This window comes from Aethalodelphis obliquidens, unplaced genomic scaffold (genome assembly GCF_003676395.1).
Source record: "Aethalodelphis obliquidens isolate GAN/ISIS:26980383/991018 unplaced genomic scaffold, ASM367639v1 scaffold51, whole genome shotgun sequence".
Lineage (NCBI taxonomy): Eukaryota > Metazoa > Chordata > Mammalia > Artiodactyla > Delphinidae > Aethalodelphis > Aethalodelphis obliquidens.
This window is the reverse complement of record NW_020837995.1, coordinates 1,606,093-1,630,486: the sequence shown is the minus strand read 5'-3', so window position 1 is coordinate 1,630,486 and position 24,394 is coordinate 1,606,093. Positions and strand designations below refer to the sequence as shown.

Below are 24,394 nucleotides of genomic sequence, written 5' to 3'. Positions count from 1 at the left end.
AACACAACACTGTAAATCCTCAGTATATACTTCACTTATACTTCAGTAAATTGTCTAGAAAGTAAAAAAAGAGAAAAGAAAAGAAATAGAGGAGAGCAGTTGATCTTAGTGGAGTGACCCTGGTTCAGGCATCCCTGGATTTCACTTCCTGTGCCTCAGCCACTTACTAGCTAAATAGATTTGCCAAGTCAGGAGCCCATCAGTCTTGGCTTTATGATTTGTAAAATGTGGATGATGATATAGTAAAACATAATATTAAAGCGTGTTGTTAAAAAATATAATTTGAAACATATTTGACCATAAAATATATTATAAAAAATAATCTGGGCTTCCCTGGTGGTGCAGTGGTTGAGAGTCCGCCTGCTGATGCAGGGGACGCGGGTTCGTGCCCCGGTCCGGGAGGATCCCACATGCCGCGGAGTGGCTGGGCCCGTGAGCCATGGCCGCTGAGCCTGCGCGTCCGGAGCCTGTGCTCCGCAACGGGAGAGGCCACAACGGTGAGAGGCCAGTGTACCGCAAAAAAAAAAATCTGCAGTCAAAGCTCTCTTATCCAATATGATGGGATTGGTAGGTGGCCATTTCATCAAAACATTGAATATAGAGGAGAAGTACAACAAATTTTACATATGTACCTTAAATATTTTATTAAAACATAGAAATGTGCTATTCTGATGGAGGGCCAAGACCTCTTCTTTTTTTTTTTTTTTTAATAATTGATTAATTTTTTTAAAAAAAGATGTTACCTCAAGACAAATGTAAATGAAAACAAAAATTACCAAAACCTATGGGATGCAGCAAAAATAGAAGAGGGAAGTACATTGCAATAAATGTTTACATTAAAAAAAGGAGAAAGATCTCAAATAATCTAACTTTTTACCTCAAGGAGCTAGAAAAAGAACAAACCAAGCCCAAATTTAGCAGAAGGAAGGAAATAAATATTAGAGCAGAAATAAATGAGATAAAGCAGACAAACAATAGGAAAATGTCAAAACTAAGAGTTGGCTTATTTTATTGTAACTTTTCTTAACTCTAAAATTAAGAAAATAAGTATGCCTGCAGTAGCCAGTTTAATTGAAGCAGGTATCTATATGCACATGATTTGGGGCAAGACCTCTTCTTTAATGTGAGTCCCTGACGGGCACATAGAGTCCCCTCTTTTCCGTGGATGACACCTGTCATGCACCATCTATGATTACAACTTTGGGGTCTTTAAGGTAGGCTGCAGATTTAGAGGTAATCGAAAGCAACCTGAGTGCAAAATGCTTCTAGATTTTTATGATTTTCCCCAACTTTTTATAGTTGTCTAACTCACACTCAATTTTAGCATTTTTTTTAAAAAAAAAACTCGCCTTTCACAGATGTTCCCTAGTCGTTCAACTTAGTTTTCCTATTTCATTCACCCACATGACTTTAAATGTTGTAATTATAATCACAAGTAGGACGAGCATAAGCTCTGGGTCCCAGTTTACCTGGCTGGAGCAGAGGTGGGCAGATGTGCAGAGACTGTCCTGCTAGGTGACAGCACCCCACCACCAGGGGCTTGTCTGTGCCCAGACACAGTGGAGAGTGTTCTTGGTCCGGACGCGCAGCCTCAGCGGCCATGGCTCACGAGCCCAGCTGCTCCGCGGCATGTGGGATCCTCCCGGACCGGGGCACGAACCCGTGTCCCCTGCGTCGGCAGGCGGACTCTCAACCACTGCGCCACCAGGGAAGCCCTGGAGAGTGTTCTTTAGTCACGTGTGATGGGTTAAGTGGAGGTGGGTAAATAGAACTTCTGCTTTAGTAAAAATATGAGGAACCCACATAAAGTATGGCAAGTGCCGGGCACAGTGTCTGGCACGTAGCTAGTGCTCAGTAAGGTAGGGCTATTTTTTTCTTATTAGTATAAATTCTAATGGCGATAAGATTAATTATATCAATCGATCATAGAAAAACAGTGCTGATAAACAAAAACAGTGAAACATGGGGAGGGAAGCAGAAGTCTCGCTTTCCCATCATCCAGCACCAGAAGATGTCAGGAAGGAGACCCAGTGCTCATATGTACCATTCAGTGGTGGTTTCCGTACTAAGCTTAGAGCCCTGGGAAAACGCTCTCCTACATGCTGTTCTCTGTCTCCACAGGCAGACACGCTCGGTGTTTAATGAGCTCATTTTCCTGTTGTTCTCCTGGCTCAGCGGTAAAGAGCTGGGCTCTGGGTTCAAGTACTAATCCAGAGTCATCTAGTAATGGCCAACTTGGATTCCAGTAATAGCTCTATGCTTACTGTGTGACACTGGGCAAGTTCCTTAAATCGCCTAAGTCTCAGTGTTACCATCTGTAGAATGGGGATGATAGCCGCTTCACCAATGTACATGAAGTATTATTATATTCACGTGTGTGTACACTTTTGCAGATGTGTGAGCTCCTCAGCTATCTCTGTGACTGTGAGCTGCAACACCGGGTGGAGGCCATCGTGGCCTTTGGCGACATTTATGTCTCCAAGCTCCAGGCGAATCAGAAGTTCCGCTACAACGAACTCATGCAGGCCCTGAACATGTCTGCGGCCCTGACTGCCCGGAAGACCAGGGAGTTCCGCTCACCCCCGCAGGAGCAGGTGAGAAGCCCCTTCTGAGCCTCCATCCCATTCCTAGGGAAGAGCTTGAACCCGACAAAGCAGGGTACGCAAAGCCTTCCTGGGAGGTTGAAAGACCCCGGCCAGCACCAGGAGACAGGCTAGTCCTGTGCTGAGACAACTGGGAAGCCTCGGCCAGCTGTCTTGGGTGGAAAGATAACCTTCCAAAACCACACACAGAGCCAGGCTTCCTCCTTTCCGTCACTCGCTCATGCCACCACTCCTGTCTCTGTTAGGATCCAGCTTCTACCCTTAGAAGCATTTCTGTCCAGTCCTTCCAGAAGTCAGAACTCTACTCTCCAGCAGAGATCAACAGAATGTGGTCCACATTTCCTGACTCGTGAGGGTGGGTGCACGGTCTTCCTTGACCGAGACCCTCTGGAATCCCCCCACCGCAGCCCCAGGAAGCCTGGAGGGCACGACATGGATGAGGGAGTCCTCTCTTCGGATGTGTTTCTCCATTCTTTGCGCTACCCCACCTCGTAGTCAGCCTCATCCAGGTTGAAAGGCTGCTTTGAAAAGAATGAAAATCCTGGTGAGAAACTTGCAGATGAGGGAGGGACAGCTTATAAAATAATGGTCTCCACCCGTCGCCGCTGCTCGGCCGCTCACGTATATCCTGCAGGCCATTTGTCACAGCTCCCTCAGTTTCAAAAGACAAGATAGATCTTCCAGTGAAGAAATTCATTTTCTGTCGTCGAAACCAAATCTTTGGATCTTACATATAGTTAATAAGCAGCCTATCCATAAATTGTTGTCGATATAGTTACCACCATTTTGTAACAATGGCGAGGCCACCACAGCATGGTCCAGTTACGTTCCTAAAACCCAGTTTATAGGCTATAGATACTTATATTGGCTTAAAAATGAACCACCTATCTTGGCTTTTTAAGATTCCTTTGAATGATACTGGCCTTGATACAGAGCAGACAGAGCTTCACATCTCTTTGCTAGAGGCAAAATGCGAAGGCCCTGTGGATTGGTGAGAGCAGGTACTTTGCACTGTGGTGAGGAAAATGCAGTGAGTGTGAATTATTCTTGAAGGCTTTACAGATGTTGTCAGGCTGCTTTTAGACTGGCAACAGGTGCGAACATTCCCTATTTCCCTGGGCAGAGGCTGACTTGTATTTGTGAAGAATGGGAAGGTGGATGAAGTGGTGATCAAAACACTGCTGTTGGCTTCAGAGCCTGGCTCCCATTCCGGCTCCACCATCACTCACTGGGTAGTCTTGGGCGCATTACTTCTCTTTGTCTCTCAGTTTCTTCAGGCTGCAAAATGTGGATAATGTTTGTGAGAAACCTATGAGATAATTCATTTAGATTGCTTAGCAGGTAATCTGTCAGGTAGTAAACATTCTGTAAGTACTACAAGCTCTCATTAGTTTTAGTGTCAGAGGTATTTGCATTTGCCTCACGCCATGTACTATGACCTTCTGTCAGTGAGCCAGTGACTAGAGTTTCTGCATGTTTTCTGACATCTCCTCAAGCCAGCCGGGACTTGGTTGTCCATCTGACACCGTCATCCCCATAGACACAGCTCATGATCCTGGATCCTAGAAGGGCCCTGCTGGCTCCACCCTCTTCTAGCCCCATTCTGCCTCCTTATCTTCTCTTCTGTCATCTTTGGGACCTACCATCACTTCCTTCTTTAGCCTTCTAGACAGTCCTCTGAACAATCATTTCAGACCCATTTCAGAAGTCTGTATCTCAAGAACTTGAGCAGACCTCAGAATCCCTGGAAGGCTGAATAAAACACAGATTGCTGGTCCCACCTCTAGGGTTTCTAATTCAGTAGGTCTAAGGTAAGGCCTGAGAATTTGCATGTTTAGCGAGTTTCCAGGCTATGCTGATGCTGCTGGTCTAGAAATGAAATAAAAGCAGGGACCCTGTTACCAAATTCAGCTGTCCCATCTGCCACCCCTCCCAGAGTATTCATTTCTAGAAGGAACCTACCCATAGAACTTTCTGAGTAATTAAGAATTTAATATTGATAAAGGATAAGGAGGGTTTCAATTTCAGGGCAGAGGAATGCAAAATCACTGGGAATATAGGATACATAGGAATTAGAATTTTAAAACAGTGATATGATTACCTCATTCTTCTGTAACCTGTGAGGATAAAATAGAGGTTTTCAGTCCTATATCCATACACTATTCAGAGATGAAAAAAACATACTTGGGGCATGTAACTAAATACAAAAGTAGGTAAAGCGAAGATTAGTCCAGTGATTGTTGGCAAATTAGCCAAGCACAGCTTGCAAGCCTTTCACTTTGAAAAGGACTTTCATTAAAGGGGATGACCTGGCAGAAAATTCAGTTCACTCCCCTTTTGGTTACGCCCTGAGGGCTGATGGACCACTTGCTTCCTAAGTGTGGCAACAAAAGAAAGATCATTCAGTAAGAAATTAACTTTCAGATTCTTGAAATCAGACCTTCAGATCTGATTTTTATTTAATAAACAACCCGTCCATATATGTTGCTGATATAATTACCATAATTTAACATTGTGGAATAACCACAAAAATCACTTTTCCAATCTGTTTTATCAATATTATTTTATTACAAACAATACCTCTACCTTCTGCCAGAAACTTGTTTGCAGTAGAAGCTTTGAAAAAGTATCTTCCTAACAATATTAAATAAGGTTCATGGTTTAATAAATGAGACTGTAAATTTTTTTCACCTAGATATCCTAAACAAAAGTAGAAAATACCCCTTTGCCTGGTGTTTGGGTTACTCTGCCTGACACAGCAAAATGGACAAGATTACCTCTAGCTATTACTTCAGTGCCTCGAGATATTCACTAACCTGGGGTCATGGGTCTGTTGAAGAATTTAGACATCCAGAAATCTTAGTGACAGCTTTATTTTCACCAACTTTTCATTAATTTCTAAGAGCATTTCTTTCAGTTATTGATATAGGCGGCAAAGCAAGTACCTAACCTTGTCACCCACAGAAACTACATATTTTTTCGTATCATATTACAGAGTTCTAATATCTTGAAATATCATTTGCATTCATCACTACTTCAAGATCACAGTGCATGTGAGATCTGCTGCTAGATCTTTTTGTATATATGTTACTGTATCACAAATTTGTTTTTTATCATCTTGATAACTAGATTGCAGTATAATTGTTTCTCTTTGTAATCCTCTCTGTTTTGTTTTAGGTATTTAAAATATTAATCTGAGAAAAAATCCATGGGTTTCACTAGACTGTCAGAGTGGTCCATGGCACAGAAACAGTTAAGCATCTCTGACACAAAACTATAGAGGAAAAGATGACAGGCTGGCTGCAAAACATAAAACCTACATGTCAAAAAAAATTCTGTAAACAAAATTAAAAGCTCACTAAAAACTGGGAAAAGTATTTGGAGTATATATTACCAAGAGTTAATAAACTGCAGATGTGCAAAGCACTCACCGATTAATTTTTAGAAGGATAATCACACAACAGAAAAATGGAGGAAGAACATGGATGGAAAATACATAAACTGTGAGATAAAAACAGTCCTTCTGTGTGGAAAAGCAAAGTTCAACCTCACCAATTAAATGCAAATTAAAGGAACAGAGGGCTTCCCTGGTGATGCAGTGGTTAAGAATCCGCCTGCAAAATCAGGGGACGTGGATTCGAGCCCTGGTCAAGGAAGATCCACATGCCGCGGAGCAACAAAGCCCCTGCACCACAATGACTGAGCCTGCACTCTAGAGCCCACAAGCCACAACTACTGATGCTACGCTCCACAACTACTGAAGCCCACGCACCCAAGAGCCCATGCTCTACAACAAGAGAAGCCACTGCAATGAGAGGCCCGCACACTGCAACAAAGAGTAGCCCCGGCTCACCGCAGCTAGAGAAAGCCTGCGCACAGCAATGAAGACCCAACATAGCCAAAAATAAATAAATAAAATAAATTAATTAAAAAGATTAGGACTGTTTTAAAAAAATGAAAAATAAAAGGAACAGAGATATGACATTTTTCACCCATTAAATTGGAAACTATTTGAAAATATGTTAACTCTCACTACCATAATGGAGATGGCAAAATAATACACACTCTTGTATAAATTTGGTATTAATGCAAATTGTTGTGAGCTTTCCGGAGAGCAGTCTGGCAATTAATATCAAAAGCCATTAAAATGGCAGCTCCGGTTGGAATTAGTGGGTGGTGCATGCCAACGTGACTGCGCTGGTAGTGAGAGGTGCTTGGGTCATGCAGAGGCCTGTGGACTTTGCAATGGTCCCACAGAGACTTTGACGTAAGAAGCGGCCATGCAGCTGGGAGGGTCTTGGTGCTCCGGCCGGGTGTCAGGCCTGAGCTGCCAAGGTGGGAGAGCTGAGTCCAGGATATTGGGCGACCAGAGACCTCCGTGCTCCATGTAATATTAATCAGCGAGAGCTCTCCCAAAGAGCTCCATCTCAATGCTAAGACCCAGCTCCACCCACCGGGCAGCAAGCTTCAGTGCTGAATGCTCTATGCCAAACAACTAGCAAGACAGGAACACAACCCCACCCATTAGCAGAGAGGCTGTCTAAAGTTATACTAAGATCACAGACACCCCAAAACACACCACCAGACGTGACCCTGCCTACCAGAGGGACAAGATCCAGCCCCACCCACCAGAACACAGGCACCAGTCCCCCCCTGCCAGGAAGCCTACACAAACAACTAAACCAACCTCACCAACTGGGGCAGACACCAGAAATAAGAGGAGCTACAAACCTGCAGGCTGGGAAAAGGAGACCCCAAACACAGTAAGTTAAACAAAATGAGAAGACAGAGGAATATGCAGCAGGTGAAGGAGGAAGGTTTTTACCCACCAGACCAAACAAATGAAGAGGAAATAGACAGTCTACCTGAAAAAGAATTCAGAGTAATGATAGTAAAGATGATCCAAAATCTCAGAAATAGAATGAAAAGAATTCAAGAAACGTTTGACAAGGACCTAGAAGAACTAAAGATGAAACAAACAACGATGAACAACACAATAAATGAAATTAAAAATACTCTAGATGGGATCAACAGCAGAATAACTGAGGCAGAAGAACGGATAAGTGACCTGGAAGATAAAATAGTGGAAATAACTGCTGCAGAGCAGAATAAAGATAAAAGAATGAAAAGAATTGAGGACAATCTCAGAGACCTCTGGGATAACATTAAATGTACCAATATTCTAATTCTAGGGGTCCCAGAAGAAGAAGAGAAAAAGAAAGGGTCTGAGAAAATATTTGAAGAGACTGCAGTTGAAAACATCCCTAACATGGGAAAGGAAATAGTCACCCAAGTCCAGGAAGCGCAGAGAGTCCCATACAGTATAAATCCAAGGAGAAACATGCCAGGACACATATTAATCAAACTATCAAAAACTAAATACAAAGAAAAAATACTAAAAGCAGCCAGGGAAAGCAACAAATAACAGACAAGAGAATCCCTATAAGGTTAACAGCTGACCTTTCAGCAGAAACTCTGCAAGCCAACAGGGAGTGGCAGGACATATTTAAAGTGATGAAAGGAAAAAACCTACAACCAAGATTACTCTAACCAGCAAGGATCTCATGCAGATTTAATGGAGAAATTAAAACCTTTACAGACAAGCGAAAGCTAAGAGAATTCAGCACCACCAAACCAGCTTTACAACAAATGCTAAAGGAACTTCTCTAGGCAGGAAACACAAGAGAAGGAAAAGACCTACAAAAACAAATAAAAGACAATTAAGAAAACGGGAATAGGAACATACATATTGATAATTACCTTAAATGTGAATGGATTAAATGCTCCAACCAAAACACACAGACTGGCTGAATGGATGCAAAAATAAGACCCGTATATATGCTGTCTACAGGAGACCCACTTCAGACCTAGGGACACATACAGCCTGAAAGTGAAGGGATGGAAAATGATATTCCATGCAAGTGGAAAACAAAAGAAAGCTGGAATAGCAATACTCATATCAGATAAAATAGACATGAAAATAAAGACTGTTACAAGAGATAAGGAAGGACACTACATAATGATCAAGGGATCAATCCAAGAAGAAGATATAACAATTATAAATGCTTATGCACCCAACATAGGAGCACCTCAATACATAAGGCAAATGCTAACAACCATGAAAAGGGAGATCAACAGTAATACAATAATAGAAGGGGACTTTAACACCCCACTTACACCAATGGACAGATCATCCAAACAGGAAATAAATAAGGAAACACAAGTTTTAAATGACACAACAGACCAGATAGATTTAATTGATATTTATAGATCATTCTACTCAAAAGTGACAGAATACACTTTCTTCTCAAGTGCACATGGAACATTCTCCAGGATAGATCATATCTTGGGTCACAGATCAAGCCTAGGTAAATTTAAGAAACTGAAATCATATCAAGTATCTTATCTGACCACAATGCTATGAGACTAGATGTCAATTACAGGAAAAGAAAACTGTAAGAAATACAAACACATGGAGGCTAAACAATATGCTACTAAATAACCAAGAGATCACTGAAGAAATAAAAAAATACCTAGCAACAATGACAATGAAAACACAATGATCCAAAACCTATGGGGTGCAGCAAAAGCAGTTCTAAGAGGGAAGTTTATAGCAATATGATCCTACCTCAAGAAAGAAGACAAATCTCAAATAAGCAACCTAAACTTACACCTAAAGCAATTAGAGAAAGAAGAAGAAGAACAAAAACAACAACAACCAAAAAAAACCAAAAATAGAAGAAGGAAAGAAATCATAAAGATCAGATCAAAAATAAATGAAAAAGAAATGGAGGAAACAATAGCAAAGATCAACAAAACTAAAAGCTGGTTCATTGAGAAGATAAACAAAATTGATAAACCATTAGCCAGACTCATCAAGAAAAAAAGGGAGAAGACTCAAATCAACAGAATTAGAAATGAAAAAGGAGAAGTCACACTGCAGAAATACAAAGGATCATGAGACATTACTACAAGCAACTATATGCCAATAAAATGGATAACCAGGAAGAAATAGACAAATTCTTTGAAAAGTAAAATCTTCCAAGACGGAACCAGGAAGAGATAGAAAATATGAACAGACCAATCACAAGTAATGAAATTGAAACTGTGATTAAAAATCTTCCAACTAACAAAAGCCAAGGACCAGGAGCCTTCACAGGTGAATTCTATCAAATATTTAGAGACTAGCTAACACCTATCCTTCTCAAACTCTTCCAAAATATAGCAGAGGGAGGAACACTCCCAAACTCATTCTACGAGGTCACCATCACCCTGATACCAAAACTAGACAAAGATGTCACAAAAAAAACTACAGGCCAATACACTGATGAACATAGATGCAAAAATCCTCAACAAAATACTAGCAAACAGAATCCAACAGCACATTAAAAGGATCATACACCGTGATCAAATGAGGTTTATCCCAGGAATACAAGGATTCTTCAGTATATGCAAATCAATCAATGTGATACACCATATTAACAAATGGAAGGATAAAAACCATATGATAATCTCAGTATATGCAGAAAAAGCTTTTGACAAAATTCAAAACGCATTTATGATAAAAACCCTCCAGAAAGTGGGCATAGAGGGAACCTACCTCAACATAATAAAAGCCATATATGACAAACACAGCCAACAGCATTATCAATAGTGAAAAACTGAAAGCATTTCCTCTAAGATCAGGAACAAGACAAGGGTGCCCACTCTCACCACTGTTATTCAACATAGTTTTCAAAGTTTTAGCCACGGCAGTCAGAGAAGAAAAAGAAATGAAAGGAATCCAAATTGGAAAAGAAGTAAAACTGTCACTGTTTGCAGATGACATGATACAATACATAGCGAATCCTAAAAGTGCTACCAGAAAACTACTAGAGCTAATCATTGAATTTGGTAAAGTAGCAGGATACAAAATTAATGCACAGAAATCTCTTGCATTCCTATACACTAGCAATGAAAGAACAGAAAGAAAAATTAAGGAAACACTCCCATTTACCATTGCAACAAAAAGAATGAAATACCTACAAATAATCCTACCTGAGGAGACAAAAGACCTGTATTCAGAAAACTATAAGATACTGATGAAACAAATCTAAGATGATACAAACAGATGGAGACATATACCATGATCTTGGATTGGAAGAATCAACATTGAGAAAATCACTGTAGTACCCAAAGCAATCTACAGATTCAGTGCAATCCCTATCAAACTACCTATGGCATTTTTCACAGAACTAGAACAAAAAATATTACAATTTGTATAGAAACACAAAAGACCCCAAATAGCCAAAGCAACCTTGAGAAAGAAAAACGGAGCTGGAAGAATCAGTCTCCCTGACTTCAGACTATACTACAAAGTTAGGGTAATCAAGACAGTATGGTACTGGCACAGAAGTAGAAATATAGATCAATGGAACAGGATAGAAAGCCCAGAGACAAAACCACACACATATGGTCACGTTATCTTTGACAAAGGAGGCAAGAATATACAATGGAGAAAAGACAGCCTCTTCAATCAGTGGTGCTTGGAAAACTGGACAGCTACGTGTAAAAGAATGAAATTAGAACACTTCCTAACACCATACACAAAAATAAACTCAAAATGGATTAAAGACCTAAATGTAAGGCCAGACACTATAAAACTCTTAGACGAAAACATAGGCAGAACACTCTTTGACATAAATCAGCAAGATCCTTTTTGACCCACCTCCTAGAGTAATGGAAATAAAATCAAAAATAAATGAATGGGACCTAATGAAACTTAAAAGCTTTTGCACAGTGAAGGAAACCATAAGCAAGACAAAAAGACAACCCTCAGAATGGGAGAAAGTATTTGCAAAAGAAGCAACTGACAAAGGATTAATCTCCAAACTATACAAGCAGCTCATACAGCTCAATATCAAAAAAAAAAAACCCAGTCCAAAAATAGGTGGAAGACCTAAACAGACATTGCTCCAAAGAAGGTGTACCAATTGCCAACAAACACATGAAAGAATGCTCAGCATCACTAATCATTAGAAAAATGCAAATCAAAACTACAGTGAGGTATCACCTCACACCAGCCAGAATGGCCATCATCAAAAAAATCTACAAACGATAAATGCTGGAGAGGGTGTGGAGAAAAGGGAACCCTCTTGCACTGTTAGTGGGAATGTAAATTGATACAGCCACTATGGAGAACAGTATGGAGGTTTCTTAAAAAACTAAAAAAAGAACTACCATATGACCTAGCAATCCCACTCCTGGGCATATATCATGAGAAAGCCATAATTCTAAAGAGACATGTACCACAATGTTCATTGTAGCACCATTTACAATAGCCAGGACATGGAAGCAAGTGCCCATCGACAGATGAATGGGTAAAGAAGATGTGGCACATATATACACTGGGATATTACTCAGCCATAAAAAGAAATGAAATTGAGTTATTTGTAGTGAGGTAGATGGACCTAGAGTCTGTCATACAGAGTGAAGTAAGTCAGAAAGAGAAAAACAAATACTGTACGCTAACACATATGTATGGTATCTGTAAAAGAAAAATGGTTCTGATGAACCTAGGGGCAGGACAGGAATAAAGACGCAGATGTACAGAACGGACTTGAGGACACTGGTGGCAGGGGGACGGGGATGCTGGGACGAAGTGAGAGAGTGGCATGGACTAATATATACTAGCAAATATAAAATAGATAGCTAGTGGGAAGCAGCCACATAGCACAGGGAGATCAGCTCGGTGCTTTGTGACCACCTAGAGGGGTGGGATAGGGAGAGTTGGAGGGAGGCTCAAGAGGGAGGGGATATGGGGATATATGGATACATATAGCTGATTCGCTTTGTTATTGAGCAGAAACTAACACAACATGGTAAGGTAATTACACTGCAATAAAGATGTAAAAAAAAAATCATAAGGGAAAAAAAAAGCCATTAAAATGTTCAAACCTTTTGGTCCAGGCATTTCGCTTCTCTGAGTTTATCCTAAGAAAACGATCAGAGAAATTCAAACCAACTTTATTTTACGAGGATAAAAAAAATGAAAACAACTTAAATATTTCATAGCAAATCATTAATTTTACATGCATTTTATATAAACTGCTGTTCATCCTTATGATGAAATGTAATGCACCTGTTAAAGATCAGGTTAGGAAAAATTTTAAATTCTCGAGAAAGATTAAGTGGAAAATTTGAGTTTCAAAAAAGTTGATTTAGAGTGTGATCTCAATCTGCATACATGAAGATATTAACTAAAAACAGTGGCTGTCTTTGAGTGGAGAGATTGCAGTAAATTTTCTTCTTTAGGTAATCTCCAAGTTTTGTGTAATTAATAATTATAATTATATATTATATATTGTATATATATGTATTATATATTGTACATATATATAATACATATATAATATATATGTATTATATATTGTAATTATATATTGTAATTATAAATTACCTTTATAATCAATCAGAAAAAAGTGAAAGCTCTTTTATTTTTTTTTTTAGCATCTCATAGTTTATGGCTTTATTTCATTAGTGTAGTTTTTACGTCTTTGTATTCTCATGACTCATCTCTCCAAAGATCATTTAAAATGCCCTGGGTGCATGACTTTTTTCTCAGAATCATGCATTCTTTCTTAAAGACAGGAATTAGAGCCATAGTCACCAAAATAATTACTCTAAAGAAGGAGAGCAGAGACAGTGTCTTGGTGATGCAAAGCAATATTGCTGGAATTTTTTCTTTTTCTTTTTTTATTTGTAGTGGGTTTTTTTCCCAGTTATTGAGATCTGGTTAACGCATAGCACTGTATAGTTTAAGGTATACAACATAATCATTTGATATATATATATATATTGTGAAATGATCACCACAGTAAGCTTAGTTAACATCTATCGCCTCACATAGTTATGAATTTCTTTTTCTTATGATGAGAACTTTTAAGATCTACTCTCTTAGCAATTTTCAAGTATAGTATTGTTAACTACTGTCACTGTGCTATACATTCCATCCCCAGAACTTATTCATCTTATAACTGGAAGTTTGTACCCTTTTTAAAAATTTTTATGTTTTATTTTTTATTGAAGTATAGTTGATTTACAATGTTTCAGATGTGCAGCAGAGTGATTCAGTTATAGAAAGCTACTTTTAAATGTTGGCCATCTTTACCAAAAAAATAAAATAATAATAATCGAGTTAAAAAAAAATTTGCAGAGAAATATTAGGTGTCTGACTAAGATTGGATCTGAGTTCTTTGGACAGACATTGAGAACCAACTAGCCGTTCTTCTTTGTCCCTCAAAGATCAACATGCTTCTTAACTTTCAACTGGGGGAGAACTGCCCGTGCCCAGAAGAGATCCGGGAGGAGATGTATGACTTCCACGAGGACCTTCTCATTCACTGCGGTGAGCTTCCGAGATAAAAGCTTTATGAAAGACAAGTGTGTTCATGATTCCTTCGTTAGAAGCTCGGGGGGGGTTGCGAAGTTAGTTTTCTATTTTAAACTACAATACTAATTGTCCAAGAAATGATTCTCTCCAAAACTGTTTGGGTCAGAGAAGATACAGGACATCATCCTGGCATAATACATAACTGAAACTACTACCCAGAAGAAATTTTGCTGAGATCTAAGAGAGAACTGGGTCTCTAAAGAAGGAAAGAAAAGAACTGATCTTTATATAAACCTCACCCAATTTACCTCAAGTTAGATAGTTGGGACTGTGCTCCCAGCTGAGCCAAGATTCCGATCCCCTTTGCTTTTTAGCTTCTGCGATGATATAAGTATGGCCATGTCTGCCCTTAAGGATTCGAAACCAGCCATCCCTGCTTAGATACATATCTGCTCGTTTTAAAGTGGCTCTCAGCAGTTGTGCTGCTTATACATGGGTGGATTGAGCACTATGTGGATAAGAGATGACTTTTTCATTTGAAGTAACTCATGGTTAACTCTCTTTTTGGAAACTCTAGATCCCATTTTGGGTATGGGTTAGAAAAAGTTAAGTCTTGGGATTGAAATTACTTAATGTTCTTGTATACAAGAAATCATCTTTTTAAAAAACTTGCCAAAAGACATGATGTAGATAAATACTTAGGGGAGGCTGCCTATAGTATCCTTAGAAAGTTCCAAAGGGTGGAAAGCAGTGTTTCTGTGTTCTTTCCATCATCTAGTGGCTTCATGTACTGTTTGAGGTTATCACTCTGTTATGTGACTTGCTTAGGGGTTCCCCTGGAGGAAGAGGAAGCGGAAGAGGAGGACGCCTCCTGGACTGGAAAATTCCGTGCCTTGGTGTATAAAATCAAAGGCTCTTCCAAGCCAGAGAAGGAGCGGCCGACAGAGGAGGAGGAGAGATGCCCTAGTAAGTTCCAGAGCCTTTCAATCACACTGCCCCCAACCTGGAGCTCTTCTAAGACTTAATTAAGATCACGGACTTTCTAAGCAAATACTGTGGGATAGAGAAGGGATGCTTAGCTAGCTTCAAGGAAGCGTTCTGTTATGATTTGTAGAACTTATTGCTATGTGTTTGGGGCTATGCTTTTCTTCTGACTTAAGGAACTTCCTTTGAGTCGTCTTTTAGGGATGGATTGCTTGGTGGGTCTGCTCTTGTCTGTCTACTTTTAAATGCCTGTAAACAGAGTTCTGTTCTTTCTTTTATGTGTTCATAATCTTCCTCTTCTAAACCACTGTTGTTTCTGTCACTTTTTTTTTGTGGTTCCTTAGCGTTGAAAATTGCCCCAGCAAGGAAATAACGTAATAATAATAAGGCAGAAGTAAAGGGAATAGATTGTGGGGTTTGGAGGGGGGGTTGGGTTTTGGCTACAATTTTCCTAATATAACATCCCAGAGGAATTGGACCTTCTGTTTTTCAACATTCACGAACCTTGTTCAAATCATTTCTCTAATCCTTATAGTACAGATGACTCCTACCATTTTGACCCATGTTGAAACAAGATCATAATTTGTTCTGCAAGGCAGTTGACTGTCCATTGCCGTTAACATTTCAAGAGGAAGATTGTCTGCATATTATAATCAGTCTGCTCCATCGTACCAAATTCTGCAAATATTTCAGTGTCTAAAGAAGAAGGAATTTCCCAGGTTTAATATAATTGCCTTTTATCTTATTCCCTGTTCCTATCCATCTTAGAACATGCTTTCAAACTATAGACTAGAGCAATGGACTGATAAGATGTGCTCAGTTTGTTTGAAAACACTGCTTTGGGGTTCATACATCTTATTGCCCTTTCGATTGACCTTCCATCTTTGTCAGACTATCTCTGAAGGGAAAGAATCCTCCGCACTTATCAGCAGAAGTGTAGAAGCCTCTGGAAGCAGTTGCACTGGCAACCCTTGGTCGGTCCTATTTGTCACCATGGCGTGGGGGGGGGGGGTCTTTGGTGAGGACAGGCCAGCATGATTCAAAGGTCCAAAAAAGTGAGTTTAGACTCCCTTTGTGGTACTGCCAAAGTAGAACTAAAAATAGGCTGAGCTGACCCATATTCCCTGTGGAGAGTCAGTTTTGAAAGTGGTTGCTTCTTTCTAAAACAATATGTCACAGCCAGGGGGTCCTCCAAGGTGACCGCTTCATGTTAGGTAAATGGAGTCACTTAGATTAAGTCACCTAGCTCTGTGAAGTCTCCCTAACTCTAAGAATGGTGTCCAAGCTCTAAGGACTGCAATCTTTAGCATTGCTACCCCGGGCCTCAGGCAGAAAGATTATGTTCTGTCCTGGAAGGATGTGCAAACCTGAAAGGCTACCCCAGCATGAGACACCATGGAGCGCCCCATGCTGCTTCCATTCCACAAGCAGAATTCTGAGAGGTTCAAGCTTTGTGTCATAAGTCTTCTTTCCTGCAGTCCCAGAAGTAGAAATAGAAGGTGGCCAAGCATGTCTGGTTGGCAGGATACAGGTTCCCTGCCAGATGTTCCAGGGACATAAAGCTCCTCACTCAGGGCTGACATTTTTTTTTTTTTACATCTTTATTGGAGTATAATTGCTTTACAATGGTGTGTTAGTTTCTGCTTTATAACAAAGTGAATCAGTTATACATATACATATTTTCCCATATCTCTTCCCTCTTGCGTCTCCCTCCCTCCCACCCTCCCTATCCCACCCCTCCAGGCGGTCACAAAGCACCGAGCTGATCTCCCTGTGCTATGCAGCTGCTTCCCACTAGCTATCTACCTTACGTTTGGTAGTGTATATATGTCCATGCCTCTCTCTCGCTTTGTCACAGCTCACCCTTCCCCCTCCCCATATCCTCAAGACCATTCTCTAGTAGGTCTGTGTCTTTATTCCTGTCTAAACCCTAGGTGCTTCATGACATTTTTTTCTTCTTAGATTCCATATATATGTGTTAGCATACAGTATTTGTCTTTCTCTTTCTCACTTACTTCACTCTGTATGACAGACTCTGGGTCTATCCACCTCATTACAGATAGCTCAATGTCGTTTCTTTTTATGGCTGAGTAATATTCCATTGTATATACGTGCCACATCTTCTTTATCCATTCGTCCAATGATGGAAACTTAGGTTGTTTCCATCTCCGGGCTATTGTAAATAGAGCTGCAATGAACATTTTGGTACATGACTCTTTTTGAATTATGGTTTTCTTAGGGTATATGCCCAGTAGTGGGATTTCAGGGTCATAGTGTAGTTCTATTTGTAGTTTTTTAAGGAACCTCCATACTGTTCTCCACAGTGGCTGAACCAATTCACATTCCCACCAACAGTGCAAGAGGGCTCCCTTTTCTCCACACCCTCTCCAGCATTTATTGTTTATAGATTTTTTGATGATGGCCATTCTGACTTGTGTGAGATGATATCTCATTGTAGTTTTGATTTGCATTTCTCTAATGATTAATGAAGTTGAGCATTCTTTCATGTGTTTGTTGGCAGTCTGTATATCTTCTTTGGAGAAATGTCTGTTCAGGTCTTCTGCCCATTTTTGGATTGGGCTGTTTGTTTTTTTGTTATTGAGTTGCATGAGCTGCTTATATATTTTGCAGATTAATCCTTTGTCAGTTGCTTCATTTGCAAATATTTTCGCCCATTCTGAGGGTTGTCTTTTCGTCTTGTTTATGGTTTCCTTTGCTGTGCAAAAGCTTTTAAGTTTCATTAGGTCCCATTTGTTTATTTTTGTTTTTATTTCCATTTCTCTAGGAGGTGGGTCAAAAAGGATTTGCTGTGATTTATGTCAAAGAGTGTTCTGCCTATGTTTTCCTCTAAGAGTTTGGTAGTTTCTGGCCTTACATTTAGTTCTTTAATCCGTTTTGAGTTTATTTTTGTGTATGGTGTTAGGGAGTGATCTAATCTCATACTTTTACATGTAGCTGTCCAGTTTTCCCAGCACCACTTATTGAAGAGGCTTGTCCTTTCTCCACTGTATATTCCTGCCTCCTTTATCAAAGGTAAGGTGACCATATGTGCGTGGATTTATCTCTGGGCTTTCTATCCTATTCCATTGATCTATCTTTCTGTTTTTGTGCCAGTACCATACTGTCTTGATTACTGTAGCTTTGTAGTATAGTCTGAAGTCAGGGAGCCTGATTCCTCCAGCTCCGTTTTTTGTTCTCAAGATTGCTTGGCAATTTGGGGTCTTTTGTGTTTCCATACAAATTGTAAAATTTTTTGATCCAGTTCTGTGAAAAATGCCAGTGGTAGTTTGATAGGGATTGCATTGAATCTGTAGATTGCTTTGGGTAGTAGAGTCATTTTCACAATGTTGATTCTTCCAATCCAGGAACATGGTATATCTCTCCATCTATTTGTATCATCTTTAATTTCTTTCATCAGTGTCTTATAATTTTCTGCATACAGGTTTTTTGTCTCCTTAGGTAGGTTTATTCCTAGATATTTTATTCTTTTTGTTGCAATGGTAAATGGGAGTGTTTTCTTGATTTCACTTTCAGATTTTTCATGATTAGTGTATAGGAATGCCAGAGATTTCTGTGCATTAATTTTGTATCCTGCTACTTTACCAAATTCATTGATTAGCTCTAGTAGTTTTCTGGTAGCATCTTTAGGATTCTCTATGTGTAGTATCATGTCATCTGCAAACAGTGACAGCTTTACTTCTTCTTTTCTGATTTGAGTTCCTTTTATTTCCTTTTCCTCTCTGATTGCTGTGGCTAAAACTTCCAAAACTCTGTTGAATAAGAGTGGTTAGAGTGGGCAACCTTGTCTTGTTCCTGATCTTAGTGGAAATGCTTTCAGTTTTTCACCATTGAGGACGATGTTGGCTGTGGGTTTGTCATATATGGCCTTTATTATGTTGAGGAAAGTTCCCTCTATGCCTACTTTCTGGAGGGTTTTTATCATAAATGGGTGTTGAATTTTGTCGAAAGCTTTCTCTGCATCTATTGAGATGATCATATGGTTTTTCTCCTTCAATTTGTTAATATGGTGTATCACGTTGATTGATTTGTGTATATTGAAGAATCCTTGCATTCCTGGAATAAACCCCGCTTGATCCTTTTAATGTGCTGTTGGATTCTGTTTGCTAGTATTTTGTTGAGGATTTTTGCATCTGTGTTCATCAGTGATATTGGCCTGTAGTTTTCTTTCTTTGTGACATCCTTGTCTGGTTTTGGTATCAGGGTGATGGTGGCCTCGTAGAATGAGTTTGGGAGTGTTCCTCCCTCTGCTATATTTTGGAAGAGTTTGAGGAGGATAGGTGTTAGCTCTTCTCTAAATGTTTGATAGAATTCGCCTGGGGAGCCATCTGGTCCTGGGCTTTTGTTAGTTGGAAGATTTTTAATCACAGTTTCAATTTCAGTGCTTGTGATTGGTCTGTTCATATGTTCTATTTCTTCCTGATTCAGTCTTGGCAGGTTGTGCATTTCTAAGAATTTGTCCATTTCTTCCAGGTTGTCCATTTTATTGGCATAGTGTTGCTTGTAGTAATCTCTCATGATCTTTTGTATTTCTGCAGTGTCAGTTGTTACTTCTCCTTCTTCATTTCTAATTCTATTGATTTGAGTCTTCTCCCTTTTTTTCTTGATGAGTCTGGCTAATGGTTTATCAATTTTGTTTATCTTCTCAAAGAACCAGCTTTTAGATTTATTGATCTTTGCTATCGTTTCCTTCATTTCTTTTTCATTTATTTCTGATCTGACTTTTATGACTTCTTTCCTTCTGCTAACTTTGGGGTTCTTTTGTTCTTCTTTCTCTAATTGCTTTAGGTGCAAGGTTAGGTTGTTTGTTTGAGATGTTTCCTGTTTCTTAAGGTAGCATTGTATTGCTATAAACTTCCCTCTTAGAACTTCTTTTGCTGCATCCCATAGATTTTTGGTCATCGTGTCTCCATTGTCTTTTGTTTCTAGGTATTTTTTTATTTCCTCTTTGATTTCTTCATTGATCACATCGTTATTAAGTAGTGTATTGTTTAGCCTCCATGTGTTTGTATTTCTTACAGATCTTTCCCTGTAATTGATATCTAGTCTTATAGCGTTGTGGTCGGAAAAGATACTTGATACAATTTCAATTTTCTTAAATTTACCAAGACTTGATTTGTGACCCAAGATATGATCTATCCTGGAGAATGTTCCATGAGCACTTGAGAAAAATGTGTATTCTGTTGTTTTGGGATGGAATGTCCTATAAATATCAGTTAAGTCCATCTTGTTTAATGTATCATTTAAAGCTTGTGTTTCCTTATTTATTTTCATTTTGGATGATCTGTCCATTGGTGAAAGTTGGGTGTTAAAGTCCCCTACTATGAATGTGTTACTGTCGATTTCTCTTTTTATGGCTCTTAGTATATGCCTTATGTATTGAGGTGCTCCTATGTTGGGTGCATAAATATTTACAATTGTTATATATTCTTCTTGGATCAATCCCTTGATCATTATGTAGTGTCCTTCTTTGTCTTTTGTAATAGTCTTTATTTTAAAGTCTATTTTGTCTGATGTGAGAATTGCTACTCCAGCTTTCTTTTGGTTTCCATTTGCATGGAATATCTTTTTCCATCCCCTCACTTTCAGTCTGTATGTGTCTCTAGGTCTGAAGTGGGTCTCTTGTAGACAGCAAATATATGGGTCTTGTTTTTGTATCCATTCAGCCAATCTCTGTCTTTTGGTGGGAGCATTTAGTCCATTTACATTTAAGGTAATTATCGATATGTATGTTCCTATTCCCATTTTCTTAATTGTTTTGGGTTCATTATTGTAGGTCTTTTCCTTCTCTTGTGTTTCTTGCCTAGAGAAGTTCCTTTAGCAGTTGTTGTAAAGCTGGTTTGGTGGTGCTGAACTCTCTCAGCTTTTGCTTGTCTGTAAAGCTTTTAATTTCTCCATCAAATCTGAATGAGATCCTTGCTGGGTAGAGTAATCTTGGTTGCAGTTTCTTCTCCTTCATCAGTTTAAATATGTCCTGCCAGTCCCTTCTGGCTTGCAGAGTTTCTGCTGAAAGATCAGCTGTTAACCTTATAGGGATTCCCTTGTGTGTTATTTGTTGTTTTCCCCTTGCTGCTTTTAATATGTTTTCTTTGTATTTAATGTTTGACAGTTTGATTAATATGTGCCTTGGCGTGTTTCTCCTTCGATTTATCCTGTATGGGACTCTCTGTGCTTCCTGGACTTGATTGACTATTTCCTTTCCCATATTAGGGAAGTTTTCAACTATAATCTCTTCAAATATTTTCTCAGACCCTTTGTTTTTCTCTTCTTCTTCTGGGACCCCTGTAATTTGAATGTTGTTGCATTTAATGTTGTCCTACACATCTCTGAGACTATCCTCAATTCTTTTCATTCTTTTTCCTTTATTCTGCGGTAGTTACTTCCACTATTTTATCTTCCAGGTCACTTATCTGTTCTTCTGCCTCAGTTATTCTGCTCTTGATTCCTTATGGAGAAATTTTAATTTCATTTATTGTGTTGTTCATCATTGTTTGTTTGCTCTGTAGTTCTTCTAGGTCCTTGTTACATGTTTCTTGTATTTTCTCCATTCTGTCTCCAAGATTTTGGATCATCTTTACCATCATTATTCTGAATTCTTTTTCAGGTAGACTGCCTATTTCCTCTTCATTTGTTAGGTCTGGTGGGTTTTTATCTTGCTCCTTCATCTGCTGTGTGTTTTTCTGTCTTCTCATTTTGCTTATCTTACTGTGTTTGGGGTCTCCTTTTTGCAGGCTGCAGGTTCGTAGTTCCTGTTGTTTTTGGTGTCTGTCTCCAGTGGCTAAGATTGGTTCAGTGGGTTGTGTAGGCTTCCTGGTGGAGGGGACTAGTGCCTGTGTTCTGGTGGATGAGGTTGGATCTTATCTTTCTGGTGGGCAGGTCCATGTCTGGTGGTGTGTTTTGGGGTGTCTGTGGACTTATTATGGTTTTAGGCAGCCTGTCTGCTAATGGGTGGGGTTGTGTTCCTGTCTTGCTAGTTGTTTAGCATAGGATGTCCAGCACTGTAGCTTTCTGGTCGTTGAGTGAAGCTGGGTGCTGGTGTTGAGATGGAGATCTCTGGGAGATTTTCACCGTTTGATATATTATGTGGAGCTGGGAGGTCTCTTGTGGACCAGTGTCCTGAAGTTGGCTCTCCCACCTCAGAGGCACAGCACTGACTCCTGGCTGCAGCACGAAGAGCCTTTCATCCACACGGCTTAGAATAAAAGGGAGAAAAAGTAGAAAGAAAGAATTAGTAGAAGTAGAAAGAAAGGAGGGAGGGAGGGAGGGAGGAAGGAAGGAAGGAGCGAATGAAGGAAAAAAAGAAATAAAGAAGATAAAGTTAAATAAAATAAAGTAAGATAAAATATAATAAAGTTATTAAAATAAAAAAATAATTAAGAAAAGAAAGATTTAAAAAAAATGGACAGATAGAACCCTAGGACAAATGGTGGAAGCAAAGCTATACAGTCAAAATCTCAAACAGAAACATACACATACATGCTCACAAAAAGAGGAAAAAGGGAAAAAATCATAAATCTTGCTCTCAAAGTCCACCTCCTCAATTTGGGATGATTCGTTGTCTAAAGGAGGGAAGGAAGGAAAGAATGAAAGAAGATAAAGTAAAATAAAATAAAGTTATTAAAATAAAAAATAATTATTAAACAAAAAAAACGGACCGGTAGAACCCTAGGACAAATGGTGGAAGCAAAGCTATACAGACAAAATCACACACAGAAGCATACACATACACACTCACAAAAAGAGGAAAAGGGGAAAAAAATCATAAATCTTGCTCTCAAAGTCCACCTCCTTAATTTGGGATGATTCGTTGTCTATTCATGTATTCCACAGATGCAGGGTACATCAAGTTGATCATGGAGCTTTAATCCGCTGCTTCTGAGGCTGCAGGGAGAGATTTCCCTTTCTCTTCTTCGTTCTCACAGCTCCCAGGGGCTCAGCTTTAGATTTGGCCCCGCCTCTGCGTGTAGGTAGCTGGAGGTCGTCTGTTCTTCACTCAGACAGGATGGGGTTAAAGGAGCAGCTGACTGGGGGCCCTGGCTCACTCAGGCGGGGCGGAGGGAGGGGCACTGAGTGCGGGGCGGGCCTGCGGCGGCAGAGGCCGGCGTGACAGCCTGACGTTGCACCAGCCTGAGGCGCGCCGTGCGTTCTTCCGGGGCAGTTGTCCCTGGATCCCGGGACCCTGGCAGTGGCGGGCTGCACAGGCTCCCGAAGGGGGGTGTGGAGAGTGACCTGTGCTCGCACACAGGCTTCTTGGTGGCGGCAGCAGCAGCCTTAGCGTCTCCTGCCCGTCTCTGGGGTCCGCGCTTTTAGCCGCGGCTCGCGCCCGTCTCTGGAGCTCCTTTAAGCAACGCTCTTAATCCCCTCTTTTTGCGCACCAGGAAACAAAGAGGGAAGAAAAAGTCTCTTGCCTCTTCGGCAGGTCCAGACTTTTCCCCGGACTCCCTCCCGGCTAGCCTTGGCGCACTAACCCCCTGTAGGCTGTGTTCACGCCGCCAACCCCAGTCCTCTCCCGGCACTCCGACCGAAGCCCGGGGCCTCAGCTCCCAGCCCCGCCCGGCCCGGCGGGTGAGCCGACAAGCCTCTCGGGCTGGTGAGTGCTGGTCGGCACCGATCCTCTGTGCCGGAATCTTTGTTCTCGGTACCCCTGTAGCTGTGCTCTCCTCCGCGGCTTCGAAGCTTTCCCCCTCCGCCACCCGCAGTCTCCGCCCGCGAAGGGGCTTCCTAGTGTGTGGGAACATTTCCTCCTTCACGGCTCCCTCCCACTGGTGCAGGTACGGTCCCTATCCTTTTGTCTCTGTTTATTCTTTTTTTCTTTTGCCCTATCCAGGTACGTGGGGGCGTTTCTTGCCTTTTGGGAGGTCTGAGGTCTTCTGCTAGCGTTCAGTAGGTGTTCTGTAGGAGTTGTTCCACGTGTGATGTATTTCTGGTGTATCTGTGGGGAGGGAGGTGATCTCCGCGTCTTACTCTTCCGCCATCTTCCCGGAAACCCCAGGGCTGACATTTTAAGAGAAAATCTTGGGGATGGTTTAAGTGCCGTACCCCGCAAAATAGTTTTTCACTTGATTGAATGGAACTGATGTTTCTGAATGCATAGCCAGTTGCCATAAAGGTTTCTAATCCTTTAAAATATTGGTAACTTTGCTCGTTATTGCTTATGATTTCTTACCCTTGCATTTGATAAAATATTAAAAGTTTAGATAATGAGAATTGCATGCTATAGTGAACTGACAGTTTACCAAATAGTTCATATATATTAGTTTACTGCCGTTAGTTTTTTTTTCACTCCTCCATTGTGTAGGTGATGAACATAGGACTCGGAAGAGTTAAGGGCTACTTGTTCATGCACTAATTCTTTCCACCCTTACCTAGTTCCAGAAAAATTTCCAGATCTAGAATGGCAACAAGATGAGTAAAGCTG

At 40.3% G+C, this 24,394-nt stretch overlaps 1 protein-coding gene across 2 annotated transcripts in view; it reads left to right on the top strand.

The window, feature by feature from the left end:
- Window positions 1-24,394, top strand: part of RYR3 (ryanodine receptor 3) — a 557,080-nt gene that overhangs the window by 371,321 nt on the left and 161,365 nt on the right. For both annotated transcript variants that reach the window (XM_027083790.1, XM_027083789.1), the window contains exons 36-38: window positions 2,394-2,594; window positions 13,887-13,989; window positions 14,803-14,940. In XM_027083790.1, the coding sequence (XP_026939591.1) occupies window positions 2,394-2,594; window positions 13,887-13,989; window positions 14,803-14,940 (442 nt within the window). The remainder of the gene's footprint in view (window positions 1-2,393; window positions 2,595-13,886; window positions 13,990-14,802; window positions 14,941-24,394) is intronic.